Source organism: Leucopleurus acutus (genome assembly GCF_964270905.1).
Source record: "Leucopleurus acutus genome assembly, chromosome: 11".
Lineage (NCBI taxonomy): Eukaryota > Metazoa > Chordata > Mammalia > Artiodactyla > Delphinidae > Leucopleurus > Leucopleurus acutus.
Genome location: NC_139152.1, coordinates 39,634,964 through 39,660,997, shown reverse-complemented (window position 1 = coordinate 39,660,997; position 26,034 = coordinate 39,634,964). Strand labels below are relative to the sequence as shown.

The window sequence follows — 26,034 nt, the reverse complement described above, 5'->3', positions numbered from 1 at the left end:
GTTTGTCCTCATGCCACAATTTGATCCCTATATCAAAATCTTATGCCAGAGTTTTTATCTCTCACTTGAAGTCCATTTTTTTAGGAAAAGAAAAAAATTCATAACAGTTACTTTATACATGGTGATGACTAGAGAATACCAACTGCAAATAATAAAACCATATTGAAATGGGGTTGTTGAGCTATTAGATTCATTCTCTAAAATACAGCCTGAAGCAGAGGATTCAGATTTATGCCTCTGCCAAGTTTAGCCCCTGACCAAGCAAGCTTATGACATGCCACAGACCTTTTAGGTTGCTCACGGACAATCAGAACTTTCAATCTGTGAATGCCAAGGGTCTGTATACTTTTTTCTTATAATACAGACTTTAATTCAGATCTTTTTACTGTGTACTTTTTTAACTTTGTTCCTTTGCCACACCCATTCTTGTTCATTACAAGTCCTGCAGAATATTGTCTCTTATCTCCTATTCTTTTCCAATAATTTCCACATTGATTTCTGTGGTCAGTCACCTTGAGACTTACCTCTTGATTGGACTAGATGTGGGTCCCCAGTTTACCTGCCTCAGCCTCCTCATTCTGACTGTACTGGTCTTTGTCTCCCCTCCTACCTTAGTATCCTCTCCTCCACTAAGATGAAAACAAACACAGGAAAAACTCAAACTTCAGAACCTAGAGTCTGGAGCTTCCCATTTATACTTTACTAGATCTGCCTCTCTGTATCAAGCTTTTTAAATATTTGCTTCTTAATCTCAAGATTAGACTGTTAAAAACATTTTTTTTTAATTTAGAAAGCAGAGAAAATGCAACATTATCACTTTAATAACTTAGTGCTGGTCAGACTTGAAGACCTCTTGATTTTATTAAGGGCACAATTGAAAAGAAAATTAAAACATTTTAAACCTTAAAGAAAAGTAGCTTAAGATGAAAAAAAATGATTTTGCTCAAGCTTAGAATCATTGTCAATGTCTTATCTTTGGAAAACATGTTAAATTAGGTTGCCAAATAGGCATTTAGTAGGTAAGATGAATTAAAGCATCCTGTATTCATAATAACTAAATAAATCTGAAAGTTAACAGGAGCAACTGATGGTTACTTTCATACTAAGTGATTGCCTGACACACTTTTTTTTAAATATAAAATTTCGTTATGTCCATAAAATTACTACCTGTTATTGTAGAAAATTTGTAGAGAAAAGTAGAAAAAATCCCCATTGGAACACAACCAAAGTTAAAATTTTGGTGTATTTCCCTATAGTTCTATGTGTGTGTATGTACACATAAGTAATCTTATTTGTGACATTTGCAATCTGACTTCTTAATGATGACAGAATACTGGGATAAACTGTCAACTAAAAAAGAATGAGTGCAGCCTCCTGTTGGTCCCTTTCTAGCTTTGCTTGATCCCATCAGCAGTAGAGCACTGTTCAGTGATTTCATTGAGTGGGGATGGAACCACCTTATTCTGGTGAAACAGATTGCCTGATCCTGTGCTTTTCCCTTGAATTTTAGAGCCCAAACCTCTGTCAGATGCCATTGAGGGGGCTACTCTGGTTTATCCTTGGTCTCAAATTTGCATTTTTTGGTAGACTTATTCCTCAAGTAGACATCTCTAGTTAGATCATTCCCTAATCAAATTTTAACAAGAAAAAAAGTATGAGAGAGGAAGATTTCTACTGTTATTACTTTGCTTAAAGATAATGATTTTTCTGGTCCTTTAATGAAACTCATTTTCATTAGCCTCACGTCTCTTATTTTTACAGTAATAGTAATAGATGTCAAGCATAGTTGTTGATTACAAAGGGAAAAGGTTGTAATTCATTTTGAAAGTAAATTAGGTCATCCACTGGTGCATCAACTGGTACTAATACCACCCCGACTGCTGCTTTTTTTCCATCTTATTTAGCCTAAATTCTGATAATCCTGATCAGCTTAAAAAAAAAATTCCAATACAATACAAAACTGATACTTTTGTCAGCTGCCAAACTTTTTGGATAGAGTATCAAAAGCTACGTTAAATAGTTTAAATAACATAAATACATAATATTGTGCAAAGTTCCATAGTAATATGCTTTGAAAGAGGATCCTCAAAGTGATGTTGGCATTAGACAAAAATTCAGGGAGTAGAGAGTTAAATTTTTGTCTTTCTACTGGTGCTCCTCAGTTACATAGCCTAACATCTGAAGTTATTTTGAAGGTGTTGTTTTAAATTGTCCCATCCTGCTGATGGAGAGAGGAGGCTATAAAAATTATTCTACTCCTAGCTGAAACTTACAAATTTACACCCAGTTTGTAAGCCACAAGTCAGAAAATTCAAATAATAATTAAACCTCGCTTAGTCTGATTGCAATAGCAAGCATCCGAGTATTGATATGTCTGATGATTATAACATTAAGTGACTGAAGGTTATCATACCAGAACCAAATGCATAATGACGGGTCATTCCTGCCATAAGCCGGCCAGAATAAGCAGCAATTAGCTTATCTCTGCTCTTAGACAGAGCCCCTGAGTCGTGAACACGGTAATTAAAACAAGAAAGTGACACCAGCTGCTTATTAAGCAATAACTGTTGTTCATTTGAATTACAATTCTCCTTGGCCCTCCACCTGCTTTCTTACTGGTCTGGCCTACCTTCTTTCAGGCCCAGGCCTGGGAGTGCTTGCAAGATATAGTTGGGGTAAAATGTTGACTTTTGGTGGACACCACGGAGTCACATTGATGCAGATAAGGCACATGGCTGTGGCAGGATTCAGCTCCTTCATCAATTTTCAGGTTAGTATGGCTGAATCAATTATAGTTTGTAGAAGTTCCCTTACTGCAGACTTTACTGGCAGTTGACACCGGGATCTTTCTTCCATTAGAGACATGGTGATATGCCACATTACTTTGGAATACAATGTTGGACATGGTTGCAGTCATATGGAGAACAAGTATAGGTATTTGTTTAATTTATTCAAACTTTTATTCTTTTAGACAACCCTTCCTCAGACAGTTTTCTTGGCTCAGGAGACCTAAGAACCTTTGGCCAGAGTGCAAATGGCCAGTGGAGAAATTCCACTCCAGCATCAGGTTCAACTTTACAAAAATCAAGAAACAGCCGAAGTCTTTACCTCGAAACCCGAAAGACCTCAAGGTAAGTATTCTGGCTGCTCAGTTCACAAGCTCTTCCTCCAGTATAAGGGAAAATGGCTATAAGATAGTTGTTACATTGGCATTTTTAGAAAGTAACAAACACCACTTTTGAACTTTAAACCATAGAGATACGGACAAATTCATTTTGAACTTTCAACTTTTAATTTATCTTGTGCTGGATTTTGGTGACAGCCAAATCTTATAATTAGAGGGAGAGAATTTTTAGGGAAATCTTGGTGGATATGAGTGTATTGGGACCCTTCAGAATCAATATGGCTATTTTGAACCTTAAAGTGAAAATTGATCAATTTCTGCAACTTCGGTAGCAAAGAAACCAGCACATTTTGTAGGCTCTCATGTGAGCGGAGACCTGACTTAAACCAAAGCAACCTTACACCTTAGTCAACTACTTCTATTGTAAAATTAGACTCATAAAGAACTTGATCATATTTAGCCTAACTTATAAGCCTTGCTTATTCCCTCACCAAACTTCTACTGATTATTAAAGGCAGATGAGGTTTGGCTTAGAAACTTTTCCCTCAAGTACTTTATTATATTAGTAAATATTTCTTTTTTAATATGGTATTTATGACTTCTTAAATATTACTCTGGTGATGGTTTTAGGCATGTGGGATGATTCAATTTCCTGCTTAGTCAAAGCTAAGCTTTCTGGTGCTGATTAAAACCAACAAGATGGTTTTTATTTTATTTTATGATTATCAGCACATGGACTCTGGAAACATGTGTGAGTACTCCCAGGGATTGTCTTCCCCACTTCTTAATATTTTAAAAAATTACATAAGAATTCATTAACACAGTCACATTGTAAAAGTTAAAACATTGCCAATAAAGCCAAAGATCCCTTGACCACTACTCACAATCTTACTCCCTTCCCCTTCATGTGTTTCCTTCCAGATCTTTTCTTATGCTTGTTTCTTTTCACTTTCTCTTGCTTAGATATAGAATGATATATATGCTGTGTAATACTATAAAATGTATAATATGTTATCTTCATTAAAGATATTCTGTATGCATCATTTGGCAAGTTGCTTTTTTTCCTCAATAATGCCATGCTGTTATTTTTTTAACTAATGTTATTACAGAAACAGTGCGCATGCTTTGTACAAAATCAGAAAATACAGATAAGCACAAATAAACAATAAAAACATCATATTCCCACCAGTCAGAGGTCACCTTTGTAATGTCTTAGTACATATCCTTCCAGATATTTTTCTGTTCGCACACAATTTTTCCCAAAAATGAGTTCATATTGTGCATACTCTTTTGTAATCTTTTTCAGTCAGTCATCTTCTCTTTTTCATTCAGTAAATTTTATCTTATACACTGAATAAGTTATATTTAAGTTTTCCTAGTTGACCCCAAAGTATCCTTTACAGCTAGTTTGTCCAAAGCAGTATGCAGTTTAAAATCGCATCTGGTATTTATCACCCTTAAGTCTCTTACAATCTTGAACAGCAGCCCCTTTTTTTAATGACATGACTTTTTTCTGCATAATGTTCCACCTTTTGGATTTGACAAGTTGCTTTCCCATAGTATGATTTTGTCCTCTATCCTCTGTATATTTTATAAACTAGATTTTTGACTTTAATAAAAGCTGATGCTGTGTTACATCATATTAGAGAACCTACAGTCCTATCATTAGTGATGCTGGATTGACCTCTAGATTAGAGTGATAGCGCTCTGGTCCTTAATTGTACAGTTAGGTTTTCTTCCCCCTTGTGACTAGAATGTAATCTAAATGATGTTACTTTTATGAACAACCAGTTTCACATCAGCCTAGGAGTTATTAATATCAGTTGATAATCCTTAGCTGATAGTAATTTTTTAATTGAGGTATAATTGACATATAACATTATATTAGTTTCGGGTATGCAGCATAATGATGAAATATTTGTATATTGATCACCACAATAAGTTTAGTTAACATCTATCACCATACATGGTTACAAAAATTTTTTTTCTTGTGATGAGAACTTTTAAGATCTACTTTCTCAGTAACTTTCAAATATGAAATACGGTATTGTTAACTATAGTCACCATGCTGTACATTACATCCCCATGACTTACTTGTTTTATCACTGGAAGTTTGTACCTTTTGACTTCCTTTGACCTGATAATAATTTTACTAGTTAATGAAGTAATATTTTTCTAATTTTATCATTTCTTTTACACTAATTAATTGGCACTCTGCTATAAGGGAGAGCTTTTTACCTCATTAGTTAGGGCTGTTTGGTCACCCTGAAATAGTTTTCCTACTGGGAAGGCAGCGTATGTGATTAGATCTTTCTTCTGCATTACCGGTTTTCAAAGTAAGTTTTTTTTTTTTAATCGCCACTTGATGTGGTTCAAATGAATTTTTCTGTTCTTTTTTCAGTGTCATGGATTCAGTGTGTTTTAATCCACTACTACAATCATTATTCTTTGAATGCTTACATTCTCACAACTTTGGCTAGTGGAAGTTCCTTCAGGCTTATGTCTGTGTCTGACTCAACCTCGTTAGTTGTTGGTAGCACCCTTGCTTTCTGGCATCGCAAATTCCCTCTTACTGTTTCTTTAGGAAGAAGAATCTTTTACATTAAACACACACACACACTCTAGGAAAAATAAATACAAAAGACATTGTGGGGAATTCATTATATCTTTACCAAGCAAATTATATTGCCCTTGCCATTTTTTCCTAGCCACATCTACCCATCCTAAGAAAAGAAGCGTGTTTCTGAAATTCCAAGTTCTTGCTCCTTTCCCCACTCTAACACACATAGGAAACATTAGAGATTGAAGAGTCAGAGGGAGTAGATGTACTTTTTAATTTTCTTTAGACCTAGTCTGATTTCATTTGGATCAGACCACATGTACTGATTTAAAGAGTTCATTTCAATAAGTTCAGCTTAGTCAGCTATGTACTTTACTCTTCAGCCTCAGCAGAAAGAAAGAAAATTAATTATATTGAGCACAAGTACCTGTGCTGGGTAATGATATTTGAAAAAGAGCACATAGAAAAAACCTTTAAATTATTAACCTAACCTTAGAGATAAAATTGGATTTTGAGTCCACAAAAATATTTTTCTTGCCAATTTTTCCCATTATTTGAGGCATATATGGTATAAAGAAACAAAACAAAATTCTCCTTCAGAAGAGGTAGATAGTGAGGGCAGGAGGAGCAGTCACAGCGATACAGCCTCATAAAAAGCCTTCTATTTTTTTTTAATGGAGGATGGGAGCCCTCTGTTGGTCTTTTAGGAGACTTAAATTCAATTGAAAAACAGTTGAGAAGCTTCAGCTTTATCCACCTTTGCATATTTAATCTTAAAGTAATTCCCTCCAAAAGGCTGGGAGAGGGGACTGGAGGGAGTAAATAGAAAGTGTGTGCGTATTAGCACACCTAGAACCCAGATGCATACCTAGAACCCAGGTTTTCTGAAGAAGTCTAATCTGATAGGCTTTTTGTCATACCACACAGGTCTATGGTTCCTGACCAAAGGAACTTATAGATGGCGAAGCTAAGAAATACAACTTTAGATGTTTGATAATTACATAGTTTGGCAGTTTAAGACCTCCTAAGTGGCAGAACCTAATGCAGCAACTCATGTATCATTTCTTGTGTATTTCCCTCACAGGGTACATCTGTCATTCTGCTAATTTTTTGTTTTTGTTATTTCTTAAAAGTGAAAATAATCACCTGGTTAGACTTTTACTTACTGTTCTTGTCTTTTACAAACTTTTTTTTTTTTTTTTTTAGTGGATTATCAAACACTTTTACAGGAAAGTCAAACCATCACTGTCATGTGTCTGCATATGAAAAATCTTTTCCTATTAAGCCTGTTCCAAGTCCATCTTGGAGTGGTTCATGTCGTCGAAATCTTTTGAGCCCCAAGAAAACTCAGAGGCGACACATTAGTACAGCAGAAGAGGTAAGGAAAACCTGCAACAAAAGCTACTAAAAGTTAGACTCTCCCTACATTCAGCCATGTGTTCCCTCTGACTTAGATGTTTATTAACCATTCCATTAATCCTTTCTATGTTTTTTTTCTTTCTTAATTGCTCTTTTTGAGTGCCAGCATCTCTTCTGAAGAAAGTAAGGAGATATTTTAGCAGGACTTCAGTATTTTTCTTACCATCTTCTATTCCTGTTGGACAGCACACTTAATCTTCAGTATTGTCTGAGTGGCTTCTCATACATCAAACTATCTCTGTTCTCTTTTGGACCCTTATTAAAGCTCTAGTTTCATGTGGCAAAGCTGTTAACCTTGCTGGATTTGATACCTGCCCTTCTTACTAGGATAATTTTTCCTCAATATAAAAGAAAAATCAAGAAGCCAGCTAAATAATTTACATCCTTTAATTTGAGTAAGATCTTTGAGATCATAAACTTTCTCCACAAGAAAGATGTTGTGTTGACACTATGTTATATTCATTCAGTAAACTTAAGAAGAAATCAATTCCTTATATATAACATATAATTTATACAATAAGGAGATGTGCTTACACCTGTTCAATTAAATATTTATTGTGCATCTAGTCAGCTTTGGACTGGTTGCTCTGGAGATACAAATGAATAATAATGACCTCATACTTATATAGCATTAGAGTTTCCAGTGTGCTTTCCACATGTATTATTGTTTTGAATTCTTTTAACCTTGTGAAATAGGTAGAGATGAGGTAATAACCACATTTTACAAAGTTGAAAAGTAAAGGTCAGAGGTCACACAACTAATAAATGGCCAGCCTGCAGCCCAGTTCTTCTACAGGAGTCTAGAAGGTATGACTTCTGTTATACAGCATGGTTATGTGGTTCCTGTCCATTGGCGCTTACAGACCGTGGAGTCAAGAATATAGCATTATGTGCTAAATAATAATGTAATTTGGCGGTGAAGATCTCTTAGGTGGCAAAACTTGATTATTTGTTACATAGTTAGTTTAAAATTCTGTATATTTTTTGGTTTTAAATTTGTATTGAATCTAAAATATTCAAGCAGAGCATGACAGAGCTAGTAAATCATAATTATCAGGGGGAAGGATAGACAAGAAACTGGCACCAGTTGCATTTGGTGATAAGAGCTGAGCAACATTTATGAAAGGGCGATTTATTTTTCACTGTACCTTTTGAAACATTGAATTTAGTACGATCTGTGTATCAGTTATTACATACATAAATAATTCTTTTTTAGTTACTGGAGCTGTGGGGGTTGTGCTTGTGCTAGAGTGCAGGCAGCCAGCAGGGTACCGAGAGACTTGTGGGGACCAAGACGGTAACAGCATGGCAGCTGGTACAGGCCTCCCAAACCTGTCCCTGCCCCGTGTGGCTGCTGCTCGCATCACCAGTGCCCTTTAGAATGTGTTCATTGTAAGCCCCCCATTCACGCACTAGCCAACCAGTCCTTGGGACCACTCAGCCCCTCCTCCTTTCACCTCCACTTCCAGCCTGAAGACTTGGGCTGACGCAATACTTTAATCCTTCCAATCCACCTTCCAGGCCACAGGCTGGGTCAAGGGAGGACATGAAGCTGGTTCATCTTTCCTCCTGCAGTGTCAAAAAGATGCCAAGGATTGAACCTGTCTTGTGGAACAAGAGATGCAGGGAATTTTGCCTCAGTTGTTTTTAGGTCTATAATCTGCCGTGAAAAGCAAGTCACCTGTAGTGTAGAAATAAGGAGTAACCCGTGTTATATGCACGAGACGAAATATTGGACCAAACTTTATTAAATGAAACTCTCAACAGATTATTTAGATATTTAGTCTTGGATATTACAGATAATCCAGATTAAAATGTTACTTTTCCCCCTGGACTAAAATATTGATGGGAGCTTATAAGCTGGAGGAAAAGTTATTTTCCATGGAAATATTGGGATCTCCAAGAGACATCTGTTGCTTATGTTAAAGAAGGAGAATTGTGTATGAATCTTACTTCTGGAGTTGTCTAACACCTTCAGGAATATGAAGCTATCTGCGGAATTAACATGTCACCACTGTGCTGTTCAGTCTTACAAAGGGTTTGAAGATAATACATGAGGAAGAAGAATTTGGAAATATGCAGGTGGTGGCTGTACCACCACTTGGCTGATGGCTGGTTCAAGGGCAACATTAAAGAACGATACTATCCAATAGGGCAGGGGTCCCCAACACCCCTGGCCACAGACTGGTACTGGTCTCTGGCCTGTTGGGAACTGGGCTGCACAGCAGGAGGTGAGTGGCCCGTGGGCGGTGAGCAAGTGAAGCTTCATCTGTATTTACAGCCACTCCCCATCGCTCACATTACCGCCTGAGCTCCGCCTCCTGTCAGATCAGCGTTGGCATTAGATTCTCAGAGGAGCTCGAACCCTACCGTGAACTGCGCATGTGAGGGATCTAGTCTGCGTGCTCCTTATGAGAATCTAATGCCTGATGATCTGAGGTGGAGCTGAGGCAGTGACGCTAGCGCTGGGGAGCGGCTGCAAATACAGATTATCGTTAGCAGAGAGGTTTGACTGAACAGAGACCATAATAAATCAATTGCTTGCAGACTCACAAAACCCTGTCAGTGAGTGGCAAGTGAAAACAAGCTCAGGGCTCCCACTGATTCTGTATTATGGTGACTTGTATAATTATTTCATTATATATTGCAGTGTGATAACAATAGAAATAAAGTGCACAAGAAATGTAATGCATTTGAATCATCCCGAAACCATCCCCCACCTCCCTGTTCCAAGGAAAAATTGTCTTCCACGAAACCGGTCCCTGTTGCCAAAAAGGTTGCGGACCACTGCAGTAGGGTTACCACCAGCCATGTGCACTATTTAAGTTAATTCAAATTAAATAAAAGTGTAGTTTCTCAGTCACACTAGCCACATTTCAAGTACTCATTAGCCATATATGGCTAGTGGCTACCATATTGGACAGTACAAACAGAGATCATTTCCATTATCACAGAAGGTTCTCTTAGCACTGTTAGAGAAGATGAGAGTTTCTGTTTAGGAAAGAAAAAAATATTAGGGACAATAGAAATGTTAAATAGTAAAAACACAAGTAGTTTCTTTTCAATTATATGTTGCTTCCAGACATGCTTCTCTGCTACATATTGAGCAGCATTTTAAAATGTTAGACTGCCTTATAGATGTCACTGATGGTTCTTTTTTTTGTAAGAAAAACATACTTTACTAATTGTCCTTATACTTACTAAACTTTCTTTGGTCCTCTCTTAGGTTTGAAACATAACGTTAGCCAACTTCCTTTAACATTTTATCCAATTATAGCTTCCTTTCCTCTCAATTTCCTAATTTGCTTTCTCAGTAGAAAATAGTTTAATGTTATGTACATAGAAAGAATTTTTTTTTTACATTATAGTACCAGATGCTCCGAAAAAGGATTATGTTTGAAGTTTCAGGTGACTTACCTCCTTGCATCTTGCATTTATTTGCTTTTGGTAAAGCCAAATCTTATGTGTTCTTTTTTTTTATAATTTCAGTTTTTCCTTTTTTTTAAAATTCTTTTCTTTTTAAACCCCACATTTGTTTATTTATTTATTTTTTTGGCTGTCTTGGGTCTTCGTTTCTCCGTGCAAGGGCTTTCTCTAGTTGTGGCAAGCGGGGGCCACTCTTCATCGCGGTGTGTGGGCCTCTCACTATCGCGGCCTCTCTTGTTGCAGAGCACAGGCTCCAGACGCGCAGGCTCAGTAGTTGTGGCTCACGGGCCTAGTTGCTCTGCAGCATGTGGGATCTTCCCAGACCAGGGCTCAAACCCGTGTTCCCTGCATTAGCAGACAGATTCTCAACCACTGCGCCACCAGGGAAGCCCTGTTATGTGTTATTTTGAGAGTTGCTTAGACTGTTCTTTCTTTGTCCGAAATGGTTCTAAATAAAATGTAATATACCCAGTGTTTTATTGTTTAATGAAGCCCCAAAAAGAAAAGTGCCTTGCATCATTTAAAAAAAAACATAAATTCTTGTAACTTCCAAATAAACATGTAGAACAGTGAAAACTTCTTAACCTTTTTTCTGTAATTTCTTTTTTTTTCTTTTTGCGGTACACGGGCCTCTCACTGTTGCGGCCTCTCCCACTGTGGAGCACAGGCTCCGGACATACAGGCTCAGCGGCCATGGCTCATGGGCCCAGCCACTCCACAGCATGTGGGATCTTCCCGGACCGGGGCACGAACCCGTGTCCCCTGCATCGGCAGGTGGACTCTCAACCACTGCACCACCAGGGAAGCCCTGTAATTTCTTTTTTAAACCATAAATCAGTTTAAACTGAAAGTATGGGATTTGAAGGAGTTCAGATAATTATTTGGAATATGGATTTATTTCTGTTCATTTAATGTTGTCTAATGACTGAGGTTGTTCAGGCTCAGACAGAAGCTTTTCTTTGAAGATATATTTTTTGGGGAAAAAGATTTGTGGGGGACTTTTGTGTGTGTTAAATTATTTTAAAAAATCAACTCTTTGCGTTCAGTTAATCTAGATTTCTTGTAATTTGCATTAGCTGAGTTGCTTAATGGCTCCTTGGTTTATTCATGTTTTATTTATAAGTATAAAAAAATTTTTTTTTTTTTTGGCTGCGTTGGGTCTTTGTTGCTGCACGCGGGCTACTCTTCATTGCAGTGTGTGGGCTTCTCATTGGGGTGGCTTCTCTTGTTGCGGAGCACGGGCTCTAGGCGCACGGGCTTCAGTAGTTGCAGCTGCGGGCTCAGTAGTTGCAACATGTGTGCTTAGTTGCTCCGCGGCATGTGGGATCTTCCCGGACCAGAGATCAAATCCGTGTCCCCTGCATTGGCAGGCAGATTCTTAACCGCTGCGCCACCAGGGAAGTCCTAAGTATAAAAATTTATTTCAAGAAAACATTTCGCTATGTGATATCAGGAAGGAGGGCAATGTTTCTAACTTTTTATGGTTTAAGTCTTTTTTTAAAAATTTTTATTGGATTATAGTTGATTTACAACGTTGTGTTAGTTTCAGGCTTACAGCAGAGTGATTCTGTTATACATATACATATATTTATTCTTTTTCAGATTCTTTTCTCATATAGGTTACCACAGAATATTCAGTAGATTTCCCTGTGCTATAGAGTAGGTCCTTGTTGGTTGTCTATCTTATATATAGTAGTATATATACGTTAATCCCAAGCTCCTGATTTATTCTTCCCCCCACCTCATGTTTCCCCTTTTTGTTGAAGTGTTTAGGGTACCACAAATAAAGGTCCTTTCTATCTCATTATTCTTGGTGTTCTCTGGAGGTCTTTAAGTGATGGGCATATTTTTTATTTTCCCTTGGTATGCAGAGTAACCTCCTACACCAGTTTATCTGCTTTACTTTCCTCCCTATGTTATGATAATACAGTCAGAGCTTTTTAAGATGTAGTTTGTTGGGACAGTGAAAATGAACTAAAATGATTGAGTTAATATCCATGACTCAGGTGTGGTATTCCGCTTACGGTTTCCCTTCCCTCCTTCCATTTTACCAGCCCTGAAAGCAACATACTGTTAACCCCATAGTATTGTGGATTAGGTTACTTGGTGTAGTGGGAAGGTGGAGTCAAGATTTACATGGAGGGGTATTCAAAATTCCAGTCATTAAAGTGCCAGATAACACAGCTTTCCTGTATATAGATCACAGTGGAGTTCATTGGCAAAGATCTCTCTTACAGTCTAATAATCTGTAATGATGCTTCATTCTTCATATTATCTACTTGAAGAATTTTCATAATAGCCAATTTATGTTTTAATAAAGAGGCATTTATTTTAATTATGGTTTTTAATACTGTAGACAGTCTTTTCACAAACACTAAAAAAGAAGACCACCATCATCTTGAATATAATATTAATGTCTAAGGGATAAAATAATGGTGTGTATTTTCTTCATATAGAACATTGCAAATTTGTTTTTTCTCTTGGGTCTATTTTGCCACCAAATGCTCAACTAGTTCTACCTTTTCTGATCACTCAACTATTCAGATTTAAGGATAGCTCTTTCTCATAAGGAGTTGTCATGCAGCACAGTACAAGGTGTATCTTGTTAGATCAGTAACATTACACTGACAATGTAATTGAAATTTACTATGTACAAAAAAAAAGATTCAAGAAGAAAAAATTTAGTGTCTCTTTACCTTTGCATAGATAATTGCTTTATTTATTGTGCTTTTTAAAATTAATTAATTAATTAATTATTTTTGGCTGTATTGAGTCTTCGTTGCTGTGCACGGGCTTTCTCTAGTTGCGGCAAGCGGAGGCTACTCTTGTTGCAGTGCACAGGCTTCTCACTGCGGTGACTTCTCTTGTTGTGGAGCACGGGCTCTAGGCACGTGGGCTTCAGTAGTTGCGGCACGTGGGCTCAGTAGTTGTGGCTCGTGAGCTCTAGAGCGCAGGCTCAGTAGTTGTGGCGAACGGGCTTAGTTGCTCTGCGGCATGTGGGGTCTTCCCGGACCAGGGCTTGAACCTGTGTCCCCAGCATTGGCAGGCGGATTCTTAACCATTGAGCCACCAGGGAAGTCCCTTCACTGTGCTTTTAACAAACATTTGAAACTGAATGAAATGCTTATGTGCATATTGAAATGTCACAGTGTAGGATGTTGCTAGCACTGACACAAAGTATTAAAATTATTTTGTGAAGATTGGTGCTTGTATTAAACTCTATATAAGATTTTGAAAATGCTGGGGCATGTTATTTAATGAATGCAGCCCATTGCTTCAGGGGATCTGTGCAGAGTAGATACTTTACCATGATTATAGTTACAAGTCCTTATGTAATCTGGTTCTCTGCTAAGTGACCTCACTTCTTATTATTCTTCTCCTGATTCACACTGACCTTACTATTCCTTGAACACATCAAGCATATTTCTGTCTCAGGGCCTTTGCATTTGCTCTGACTCTACCTGGAATACTGTTTATAAATTTTTATGACTGATTTCTTCCTTTGATTTAGGTTTTTATTGAAATATCACCTTTTTAGAAAGGTCTTACCTGTTCTTGCTGTTCCTCCTCCATCACTTTCTATTCTCTTATCTTTCATTTTCTTCATACTACTTGACTAGTTTATTTGTCAGTCTTTCAACTGTAATGTAAGCTTCACAAGGGCAGGGACTTTATTTTATTCAGTGCGGTATCTTAGTGGCTGGAGCATAGTAGGTGTTTAAGTCAATAAGTGAATTATGTTGTAGATGTAGAGTATGTGCTTTTCCCTAAATTCAGTATTGGGACTTGAGGGGGGAGAAAAGTAAATAATGAAAACCATCTCTGGAAAATATTTACACTCTTAAAAATTGGATAGAATAGGAAACTTTAGCAAGATATCCCACTTGACTGTTCTGGTTGCCTCCTCGTGGTTTTTCTAACAGGTATTAGGAGTCAAGGGATTTGTTGGAGTCCTATTTAGAGGTCCTCAAATGTTTTATTTCTGGCACTCTATAAGTGACACAAAAGTGGCCTTCTGTTTTCATATCCTGTAGTTTCTCTATGCTGTTATTTATGTATATGCCCCATAATTTTCCAAAATATACTGTCTGGTATTTGCTTCACTCAACTCCTCTTATGTATACTTTATAATTTTCTAGAGTATTATTAATGAACCATAATTCTTAATTATCGTAAGGACACTGCCAGAGCTTTGACAGAGCTTCTGGGAGTCTAGATACTACTTTGGGAAACATTTGCCTCATTGCATGTATTTAAGATTTTTTTTTTCTTTTATAGACAGTTCAAGAGGAAGAACGAGAGATTTACAGACAGCTTCTACAGATGGTCACAGGGAAACAGTTTTCTGTAGCCAAACCCACCACACACTTTCCTTTACACTTGTGAGTCACAGAAACATTCTTCAAATGAATTTAATTCTACATTTTGTTACTTGATATTGAAGTTTTATTCTTCTTTTCCTAGGTCTCGATGTCTTAGTTCCAGTAAGAATACTTTGAAAGACTCACTGTTTAAAAATGGAAACTCTTGTGCAACCCAGATCATTGGCTCTGATACTTCATCATCCGGATTGGCCAGCATTTTAACTGCCCAGGAACAATTGTCCCACAATGTGTTTTCCATATCATCTTATACCCCAGATGTTGTTGCATTTGGATCCAAAGATTCTGATCCTCTCCATCAACACCAACATCACCACTCTCTTTCACATCAGCCAGATAACTTACCAGCTTCAAATACACAATCTGAAGGTAAAAATGGTGTGTTGTATAACTGTATTTTGAACCCTAATAGCCAATTAACAGTTTATTGGATCCATGTGAATTATAGGCAAGGTAGTAATACACATGTAACTTAATTAAGATATAAGATACAAGATACCTTACATACATTTAATTCAGTTAGCTGTGCCATGAGTAAATGAAGCATATAATAAGTAGCTTACTTTTTTCTTACATGGAGATGCAAATGATTTCCTATAATATTTTATTTAAAAGATTAACTTCCTGAGCAGTCTTGTGTCAGAGTATATTAAGCCCAATTACTTCAGTACTGTCTCTGTTTCTAGTACTTTACAATGAAAATTAAGCACTCTGAAGTTCTAGGAGTTTTGGAACATCAATTAAGAACTAAAGTAAAAGTTCTTATACAAGTACTACTTACAAAACCTGTATAGTAGCCTTTTGGCTACTTTTGACCATTTTGGAATGGTCATCGGCAAGTTTGGAAAACAAAGTTTCCTGCCTTACTTTCAGCTAACCAAAATATTCCGTCTCTTAGCATTCCAGTTAATTAAAAGTTTTGCTCTGGTAGTTTTTTTTTTGTTTGCTTAGTTTGCCCCTTCTTTAAGTATGCGTTATGTGTGTATTTATGGTATGTATATAGGCATGTAACTTAAAACAAGTTTTATGTTAAGTTGTTAGACATTAGGGATCTTTTGCTAGATCAGTCTCTAAGGCTCTCCCCTCCTTCTCCAGGTCATTTAATTTTTTTTTTTTAATCTATTCCTCACTTTCTTAAAATTCTCACTTGGGGATTAAAATTATTGGTGACATCATTATATAGCTACACATATTCATGAAAATTTAAATTTTGTGAGGTGATTTACTGAGAACTATTATTAAAAGCTGTTAATTTCAGAAGCATGCATTGTATGGCAGATGCTTAGATACAGCTAAACTGGAACAAATATACTACACTGAGCTGTTTAATTACTTTCCTTGTACCATTTATTAAATATTCTAAATGCGATTCTAATCATAGTGCTTTAGAAGGACATGATTTCTTCCTCTATCAATAGAAAATAGATGGTAGAATAATAGAATTTATACTCTTTAGAGTCTGCTACTTCTCACATAGCGGTTGCTCTCTTTCTTTCTGCCTTCCCTCCTCTTCTTGTCCCCTCCCCTCTCTTCCCTTCCTCCTTCCCCTTCCCTCTTTCACCTTATTCAGTCTTGTGGTAGCTCATGAACTAAAGACTTTTGAGAAATCTTGGCACATTCTTGTTTCCCAGGAATAGAAAGAAGAAGCACAGGCAGCAAGATGATGAAGGGCATATATACTTTCTTTTAGAGTGATTGCTTTATTTGTGAGGCAGACTCTTCACTAAGCCCTATTTATGGCTCAGTGAAAATGGACCTGCCTCTCTTTCTCTTCCATCTTACCTTTATCCTTATGCTGTGTTATGTTTATGGAAATAGAATATAACAAAGTATAGGAACTTAAACTACAGACATCTAGAAGGTACAGCCATGTGGAATTTTGTTAATAATGATATGCTCTTGTGTTTTATTGTTTAGGATCAGACTCTGTGATTTTACTCAAAGTGAAAGATTCCCAGACTCCAACTCCCAGGTAAACTTTGGTTAAAGGACATTTTTAACATATTGTTCTCCCTCTATTTAATCACCGTTTCTTCACTAAGATCTAAGTAATATAAAATGGCCTCAACTCAGACCTCTCTTATATGTTGTTTGAATTATTTCAGTAACTTCCTGATGAATCTCTTTTCCTCCAGCCTCCATTTTGTTCTTCATTCCATTTTCCACCATGTTTTCTAATCCATTCTTTGCCTTGTTCTTTAGTCCATCTTCCATTCTGCAGAGTGATCTTTCTAAAATGCTTATCTAATCATTCATTAAACTCCCTTGAGGGTGGCTTATCAGACATAGAATCAAGCCCAAACTCCTAGTATGGTATACACCACCCTTCCTCCACAAGTCTTGCTTCCTATCATGCGTTCTTTCCTTTAACAAGTATTTATTGATAGTCTTTTGGGTGCCAGGTACTAGCATAGACATTGGAGATAACAGCAGTGGACAAAATGAAGTTTCTGCTCTCAAGGAGTTTACATTCTAATTGTAAGGGGTGTAAGGGGAGGGATGGGGGACAGATAGAGAACAAATAGGCAAATAAACACATGCCTGTTGGTGATAAGTGCTGCAAAGAAAAATAAAGCAGGGTAGTATATAGACTAGGGTCTGGGGTTGCTATTTATCTAGGATAGTCATGGCAAGTTTCTGATAAGGTGACATTTGAGGAGAAACACAGTGGAGGTTAGAGAAGGAACCATGTGTAAATACTGGATTCTTTCATGTGTTTATTATACGCTGACTTATAAGATGATAGGTATTTTCTTACCTTCACATTGTGTGCCTTCTGCCTGGTATGCTCCCCTTCTCCCCCCTCCACTTGTCTATCCGGCAGTAGTCTTTTTCTTATCTTTTAAGTCTCAATTCAAATGTGATCTTCTATATGAAACTTGACCCCTCTGAGAGGTACCAAGTACTTCTTCCTCTGTAATCCAATAAGTTGCTACTCAGATTGCTATGTGTTTGCCATATCTGGCCTTAGCAATTCAATTGCTAGAATAATAATGGTATTAGTTTTCCATTGAGAGGATTAAGGATAATAAAATGTTCTTTCTCATCTCAGTTCCTCTATGTCTTTGCAGCTCCCCTGTATGTTCTAAACTTTAGATATTTTAAAAAATTCTCCCGTTGTTATAGTTTCTCAAGGAGACTTTATAGTTTAGATGCTTTATTCTTTATACTTTTTTAGTTTTTTGAGTTAGACCTGGGTTCTGATCTTGCCTTTTCCAGGCTTCATGTAACTGTGGACAAGTTACTCTTCTAAACCTCAGTTTCCTTATCAATAAAATGCGAGTATTAATACCTTACTATTGAATTGTTGTGAAGATTAACTTCCAGATAAAACACTTATAAAAGTGCTTTACATGTATGTGCAAAAATAGGTGTTCTTTCTTGGGAAAAAGTTGATTTCATGTAATGGGTGCTCTCAGTTCTTCAGTTCTTTACTGAGTCTGCCTTTCCTTTATGGAGAATTTCTCCTAGTGATGACTGAAGAGTGAGATGGACAAGAAGTAGTCTTGGGTAAGGCTTATTGGATGATGCTGTTTATCAAAGTTGGAGCCTGCTCTCCCAAGGCTTGGTTGATTGATTGGCTCTTTATTCTTAATCTCCCAGCATTCCAGCTCGGTTAAGTTCCAGCAATGCAGATCTGCCCTTATTTCCCAGAATGTGCCATGTATTTTATGCCTTTGTGCCATTGTACATTCCAACCCTTCCCCTTCTGCCTGGAATTCCTTTTCTCTCCTTGTCCACTTGTTACACTCTTATTTTGCTTTTCAGAATCTGACTCAGATGTTAATTTTTTCTCAGGACATTTCTCTGGCTTCTCCTGATAGCATTAGTCTTTCCTTCCAGTACTTCTATCTCTGTACTTTGTTCGGTACTAGTACCTTTGCACTACCACCTGGTGCCCATAATAGTACATGGCACATCATGGGTACTTAGTAAATAAATCTGTATAAATAAATGAATTTCCTAGAAAGCCTGAAATACTCTCTTGAGTAGCCCAAATACTCATCATCTCCATTTTGGCTTAATACTTTGGTTTATTAGAAGATACTTTATAATAATAGAAAGAACATAGTCTTTGGAATTGGACATACATAGTTTCTGATCCTGGCTCTTCCAAAACAAATTATTCTTTTGAACTCAATTTCCTTTTCTGTACAGTATAAGTAATATTTCCTTATTACACGTTATATTGAGTCTTAATTTTTTTTCCACTGCCTCAAGTTCCTTTGTCTTTATTACTTTTTTTTACATCTTTTTTGGAATATAATTGCTTTACAATGGTGTGCTAGTTTCTGCTTTATAACAAAGTGAATCAGTTATACATATACATATGTTCCCATATCTCTTCCCTCTTGCGTCTCCCTCCCTCCCACCCTCTCTGTCCCACCCCTCTAGGTGGTGACAAAGCACTGAGCTGATCTCCCTGTGCTATGCAGCTGCTTCCCACTAGCTATCTGTTTTATGTTTGGTAGTGTATATATGTCCATGCCACTCTCTCGCTTTGTCACAGCTTACCCTTCCTCCTCCCCATATCCTCAAGTCCATTCTCTGGTAGGTCTGTGTCTTTATTCCTGTCTTACCCCTAGGTTCTTCATGACATTTTTTTTTTCTTAAATTCCATATATATGTGTCAGCATATGGTATTTGTCTTTCTCTTTCTGACTTACTTCACTCTGTATGACAGACTCTAGGTCCATCCACCTCATTACAAATAGCTCAATTTCGTTTCTTTTTATGGCTGAGTAATATTCCATTGTATATATGTGCCACATCTTCTTTATCCATTCATCCGATGATGGACACTTAGGTTGTTTCCATCTCCTGGCTATTGTAAATAGAGCTGCAATGAACATTTTGGTATATGACTCTTTTTGAATTATGGTTTTCTCAGGGTATATGCCCAGTAGTGGGATTGCTGGGTCATATGATAGTTCTATTTGTAGTTTTCTAAGGAACCTCCATACTGTTCTCCATAGTGGCTGTACCAATTCATATTCCCACCAGCAGTGCAAGAGTGTTCCCTTTTCTCCACACCCTCTCCAGCATTTATTGTTTCTAGATTTTTTGATGATGGCCATTCTGACTGGTGTGAGATGATATCTCATTGTAGTTTTGATTTGCATTTCTCTAATGATTAGTGATGTTGAGCATTCTTTCATGTGTTTGTTGGCAGTCTGTATATCTTCTTTGGAGAAATGTCTATTTAGGTCTTCTGCCCATTTTTGGATTGGGTTGTTTGTTTTTTTGATATTGAGCTGCATGAGCTGCTTGTAAATTTTGGAGATTAATCCTTTGTCAGTTGCTTCATTTGCAAATATTTTCTCCCATTCTGATGGTTGTCTTTTGGTCTTGTTTATGGTTTCCTTTGCTGTGCAAAAGCTTTGAAGTTTCATTAGGTCCCATTTGTTTATTTTTGTTTTTATTTCCATTTCTCTGGGAGGTGGGTCAGATAGGATCTTGCTGTGATTTATGTCATAGAGTGTTCTGCCTATGTTTTCCTCTAAGAGTTTGATAGTTTCTGCCCTTGCATTTAGGTCTTTAATCCATTTTGAGCTTATTTTTGTGTATGGTGTTAGGGAGTGATCTAATCTCATACTTTTACATGTATCTGTCCAGTTTTCCCAGCACCACTTATTGAAGAGGCTGGCCTTTCTCCACTGTACATTCCTGCCTCCTTTATCAAAGATAAGGTGACCATATGTGCGTGGGTTTATCTCTGGACTTTCTATCCTGTTCCATTGATCTATCTTTCTGTTTTTGTGCCAGAACCATACTGTCTTGATTACTGTAGCTTTGTAGTATAGTCTGAAGTCAGGGAGCCTGATTCCTCCAGCTCCGTTTTTCGTTCTCAAGATTGCTTTGGCTATTCGGGGTCTTTTGTGTTTCCATACAAATTGTGAAATTTTTTGTTCTAGTTCTGTGAAAAATGCCATTGGTAGTTTGATAGGGATTGCATTGAATCTGTAGATTGCTTTGGGTAGTAGAGTCATTTTCACAATGTTGATTCTTCCAATCCAAGAACATGGTATATCTCTCCATCTATTTGTATCATCTTTAATTTCTTTCATCAGTGTCTTATAATTTTCTGCATACAGGTCTTTTGTCTCCTTAGGTAGGTTTATTCCTAGATATTTTATTCTTTTTGTTGCAGTGGTAAATGGGAGTGTTTTCTTGATTTCACTTTCAGATTTTTCATTGAGTCTTAATTAATTTGAGGATTATTGTGAGGCTTAACTAATATGTAAAACCCCCCAAAGAGGGTTTTATACATAAAGCACTAAGTAGGTGCTCAGTAAGTAGCTGTAATTATTATTGCTTCAATTATATGAGAAGTAATGTATAATCTCTGAAAAGCAAACAGATTTTGCTTTTTACTCTGCATTTTGCTTTCCTGCGCCAGCAGATACCTTGATCCGTTAAAGAGAAGTGCTCGGCCCTTACATTATTTATTTATTCAGTAAATACTGACTGCCTGCTATGTGTCAGGCACTATTCTTGGTGCAGAGGATACAGTAGTAAATACAAAAGAGAAAAATTCCTATCCTCATCAAGTTTATATTCTATTAAGGGGAGCAGACAAATTTGAATAGCATGATCCGGTACCATGAAATTCTGTGTGATTCTTGTCACTTCATTATATTGTTCAATAAATGTATTCTCACGTTCATTTGTTTTTAGTATCCCACACTAAGTAGTTCCTCACAGTGCTTCCACTGATCTCTGTGACTTTCTTTCTTGGCTGTTACATCAGTCGTTCACTGTGTTAAGGAGGTAGGCTACCGACAGTGGGGAGGTAATAGAACAGCAAGTTTATCACCAAAACCCATAACTAAGGATGATTGGGAATACTAATTCTCAGAAGTTAGGCTAAGGAACAAGGGGATAATGTCTGAGCCCTTATTCTTGCCTTTACAGGACAGACTGTAGAAATTCAAGAACTGAAAGGGACTCTAATCTCCATGTTTACAAACCCAGAAATTGAGGCCCATGGAAAGGAAGTGACTTGCTCAAGGTCACAGAGCAGCTCCAGGAGATACTGGTCTCTTAAATGCCAATTTGATGCTCTGTTTACTTGTTCTACATATCTGAAAGTTTTCTTTGGAAAACTGTTCACTCTTCTTTAATTTGGTTCTATGAGAACTCCTTCAGTTAGGGGCAAGGAGATAAGAAAGGAGACAAGAAAGTCTGAGAAGAGCAAAAGGCTCTAGAACAGAGAGCATACCTGTGACTCTGCTAAGCACTATTGACTTGGGTTGTCAGCAAGAGCTGCATGGAGTAGAACTAACCTTTCATCTTTGGAATGGAGTTGTATTGCTGATTATCCGCTTTGGTTCATTGGCTCATTATCCATTTGATATGGGCTGTTCTGTGGCGGGGGGATTTTCAGTATCTGACGTGATGTGGTTGAATGTATTTTTACTCAAGTAGACCTACGAGAAGTCCAAGAACCCATAAGATTTTTTTAAACCATTAATAAATCTGTCAATCTGAGCCATTTGGAAAGAGGAACGTTCTAGCTTAATATATTGCCTTGACAAGTGATGTACTCTTTCACATTGTGTTGGTCTCTCTTCCAAGTAAGGAGCATGCTAAACTTAGTTTCTCAGCTGAATTTTGGGTCATCTTTTTAACTGTACATGTGCAGATGACTCATATTTGTATTCCTTTACTTCCCAGTTAGAATTGTTTTATGTAATTTAGGTCCTTTTATTTATTGCATAGTTGTAAAGCATTTTTATAAACTGTTTAAATAATTGGTTTTCTTGATGAAAATATTTGATTTTCATTTACGTCTCCTGCTCATTTGTCACATTTTTCTTTTCCCACCCATAGTCCTACTTTTTTCCAGGCAGAGCTGTGGATCAAAGAATTGTAAGTTATTATTTTTGGTATCATTTTTCCCTCTCTGTCACTTTCTTTTCAGTTAGAAGAAATCAATTAGCCAATCACCCTACCTATTTTTAGTCAGTAAAAATTTCCTGTGTTTGTCTATATAGAAAATAACTTCTAAATTATTGGGTTTTAAAGGTTCGGTTGGAGTTGGGACATATCTATGCTCAGGTTTATTAAATCTGTAATAATTGTTGAAGCTCAACTGAATTGGAAAAATATTTCAAAGTTAGCTATTATATAGAAAGGAAAGTAAGTGCCTTTATTTTCACATTGATAAAACTAATTTATTGAATAATCTTTAGTTCTGGAGCTTGCGAAATCACTGAAAGTTTAGTCTCTAGTTTCAAGGACTCACTTTGAGTTATCCAAACCCCCGGTCTAGTTGATTTTTTTTTTAAGAAAAAAAGAAACCCATATTTCTTCTTCTGGATCATAAATACAATATTTGAACTAAAACCTCGATGATATCTTGTATTATTCTCTTCTTTGGGATTCAGGTTCATTTTTGGATTTCTAGAAAGAAGCTTCACTTTTTCCATAATCTTAGAAGCATGTTTTTAAAAAAGGACTCCACATTTATGAACACAACAGTCACTTGTTCATGTTTAGCAACAAACTAGTAATTTTCATTATTTCAACAAAAAATAATAGGATAATTTCAGTAACACCACGTGGTTTCACTTTGTCTTAAAGTAAATGTAGTGATAAGTTAGTATAAGGATTTTAGACTTTCTCTCTGAGGGTTTTATATTTAATGCTCATTGTGCGTCAGCAATGTTCTTGATGCTGAGAGAGTGGTCTGCATTTGTGTCACATTCCTTTTCATTTCCAAGGACTAGTGTTTATGATTCTCGAGCACGGGAAAGATTGCGCCAGATTGAAGAGCAGAAAGCACTGGCATTACAGCTTCAAAACCAGGTAAAACAATATTTTTGAGATAATAAATGAACAGCACATCCAGGTTGAAACTAATTTTAGAAGGTTACCTGGATTTGGGATCAAAGTTGTAACTGCAAGATAGTGTGGTAGCATAGCATTGTATGATAAGTGGTCTATGTTCTTGGTCTCTTCAGCTAGTACTACTTAGTGTACATAGACAATAGTAGATTTCTTTATTCCACTTATTTTGAAGCTCTGTTTTTCAGAGACTGCAGGAACAAGAACATTCAGTACATGATTCAGTAGAATTGCATCTTCGTGTGCCTCTTGAAAAGGAGATTCCTGTCACGATCGCCCAAGAAACAGGAAAAAAAGGTCATAAATTAACGGAGAGCGAAGATGAATTTCCTGAAATCACAGAGGTAAACTATATACTCTAAATTCCTACACTAGCAAGTGTTGTGTTTAGAGAGAATTCTTTGGACAAATTTCAAACATAAAAGTAATCTGGTATTTAAATTGTATTGCATACTCCTGCTTTCATTTGTATTGCATACCAATCTTGGCTTTATTTTTAAAGGATTATTGAAAATTCAGGAAAGAATTATAGGTGACTTATAGTGACTTCAGTAAAAAAGCATTTAATAAATTTGTGTTTCATTTCATGTGCACTTTTACTTAATGCATGTGTCTGGTACTTTGATATCAAATAGTAAGTTGAGCCTTACCTTTTTTTTTAAGCAATAAAACACAGACTAAAAATTTGGAAAATACATAAAAGTCTGCATACATTTAAAAATCTGTTCCTTAATTCATTCTTCTGTTTGAAAAACTATTATATAGCTGGTGAGTGTAACACATTTATTATAGTTGTGCTGAATTCCACAGTTTTACATTAAAAAAGTAAAACAAATTTTTCTAGGAAAATGTTTCTAAAAGACTTCACTACCTTTATTTCCTTATTGCCTTTAAGAAAGATTCTATTTCTCAGGAAATTGTTTGGACCAAAGGTATAAAATATAATTAGGTCTTCTCATGAACTTAGGAAATTTGACAGCAAAAGGTTATTTCAGACTTCAGGAATAATGTGAAACAAGGGTCTGAAATGTACTGAAACAGAGAAGGGAGGACAAGCTAGGATGGAAGGAAGTAATCAGGGAGATTACTGGAAGGAATAGAAACCAAAATGTTAGAAGTAAATAGTTGATTTAAGTCTAGGGATTTCATGGAGCTTGGTGAGAGATTGCTATGTCTAAGGCCATGTATGCTTGATCGCTGACACTTCTTGGTTCCCTAGGAAATGGAGAAAGAAATAAAGAATGTATTTCGTAATGGGAACCAGGATGAAGTTCTGAGTGAAGCATTCCGCTTGACCATTACACGCAAAGATATTCAAACTCTAAACCATCTGAACTGGCTCAATGATGAGGTAATCTCACACTCGTTTTTATATTCAAAGAGTAAGTGAACATCAAGTGGAAACGAAAGGTATTATTTCACTGTTTCTCAAAGTGTGGTCCTTGGATGACCTGCTTCAGAATCAGCTCTCACAGGCCTCTCCATTCTCCTGAATAAGTTTGAGGCAGTGTGGTAGAGTGATGTATTTTAAACAAACATCTCAGGTGTTTTTTTAATGTACCTTAATGTCTGAGAACTGCTGATTTATCTCTTTTTTTTGACATCTTTATTGGGGTATAATTGCTTTACAATGGTGTGTTAGTTTCTGCTTTATAACAAAGTGAATCAGTTATACATATACATATGTTCCCATATCTCTTCCCTCTTGCGTCTCCCTCCCTCCCACCCTCCCTATCCCGCCCCTCCAGGCCGTCACAAAGCACCGAGCTGATATCCCTGTGCTATGCGGCTGCTTCCCACTAGCTATCTACCTTACGTTTGTTAGTGTATATATGTCCATGCCTCTCTCTCGCTTTGTCACAGCTCACCCTTCGCCCTCCCCATATCCTCAAGTCCGTTCTCCAGTAGGTCTGTGTCTTTTCATGTGTTGAAGATTTGGATGCTGAGGGAGAGGACATTCGCTTATTGGTATTCTCGCTCTGTTTAAGGCACCACCTGCCCTGCAGTTCACATCTTTTGAGCAAATATTTAATAGCTGACCATGTTGCAGCATGAAGGAATACTTTGGGATTTCCATATAGGAATCCATTTCTACTACCCTTTCTGTCTCTACTTAGGTCATTTACGTTATGAGTGGGAAGCTTTCTAAAATAGTCTACATTTATACGTGTTATTTTTTAAACTGACATAGAAGTTACATTATTAAATATTTGATGTATTGAGTTAAAAAAGAAAAAAGGGTATGGCTCTCAGCTCCTGAGAGTTCTAATTAT

General features: G+C 36.8%; 1 protein-coding gene across 3 annotated transcripts in view; it reads left to right on the top strand.

Annotated features, from left to right (window-relative positions):
- SENP1 (SUMO specific peptidase 1) overlaps positions 1-26,034 on the top strand; it is a 58,073-nt gene that overhangs the window by 9,851 nt on the left and 22,188 nt on the right. For all 3 annotated transcript variants that reach the window (XM_082851129.1, XM_082851128.1, XM_082851127.1), the window contains 9 exons: positions 2,972-3,131; positions 6,891-7,062; positions 14,808-14,911; positions 14,994-15,280; positions 16,829-16,883; positions 22,745-22,783; positions 23,638-23,722; positions 23,950-24,105; positions 24,981-25,112. In XM_082851129.1, coding sequence (XP_082707255.1) covers positions 2,972-3,131; positions 6,891-7,062; positions 14,808-14,911; positions 14,994-15,280; positions 16,829-16,883; positions 22,745-22,783; positions 23,638-23,722; positions 23,950-24,105; positions 24,981-25,112 — 1,190 coding nt within the window. The remainder of the gene's footprint in view (positions 1-2,971; positions 3,132-6,890; positions 7,063-14,807; positions 14,912-14,993; positions 15,281-16,828; positions 16,884-22,744; positions 22,784-23,637; positions 23,723-23,949; positions 24,106-24,980; positions 25,113-26,034) is intronic.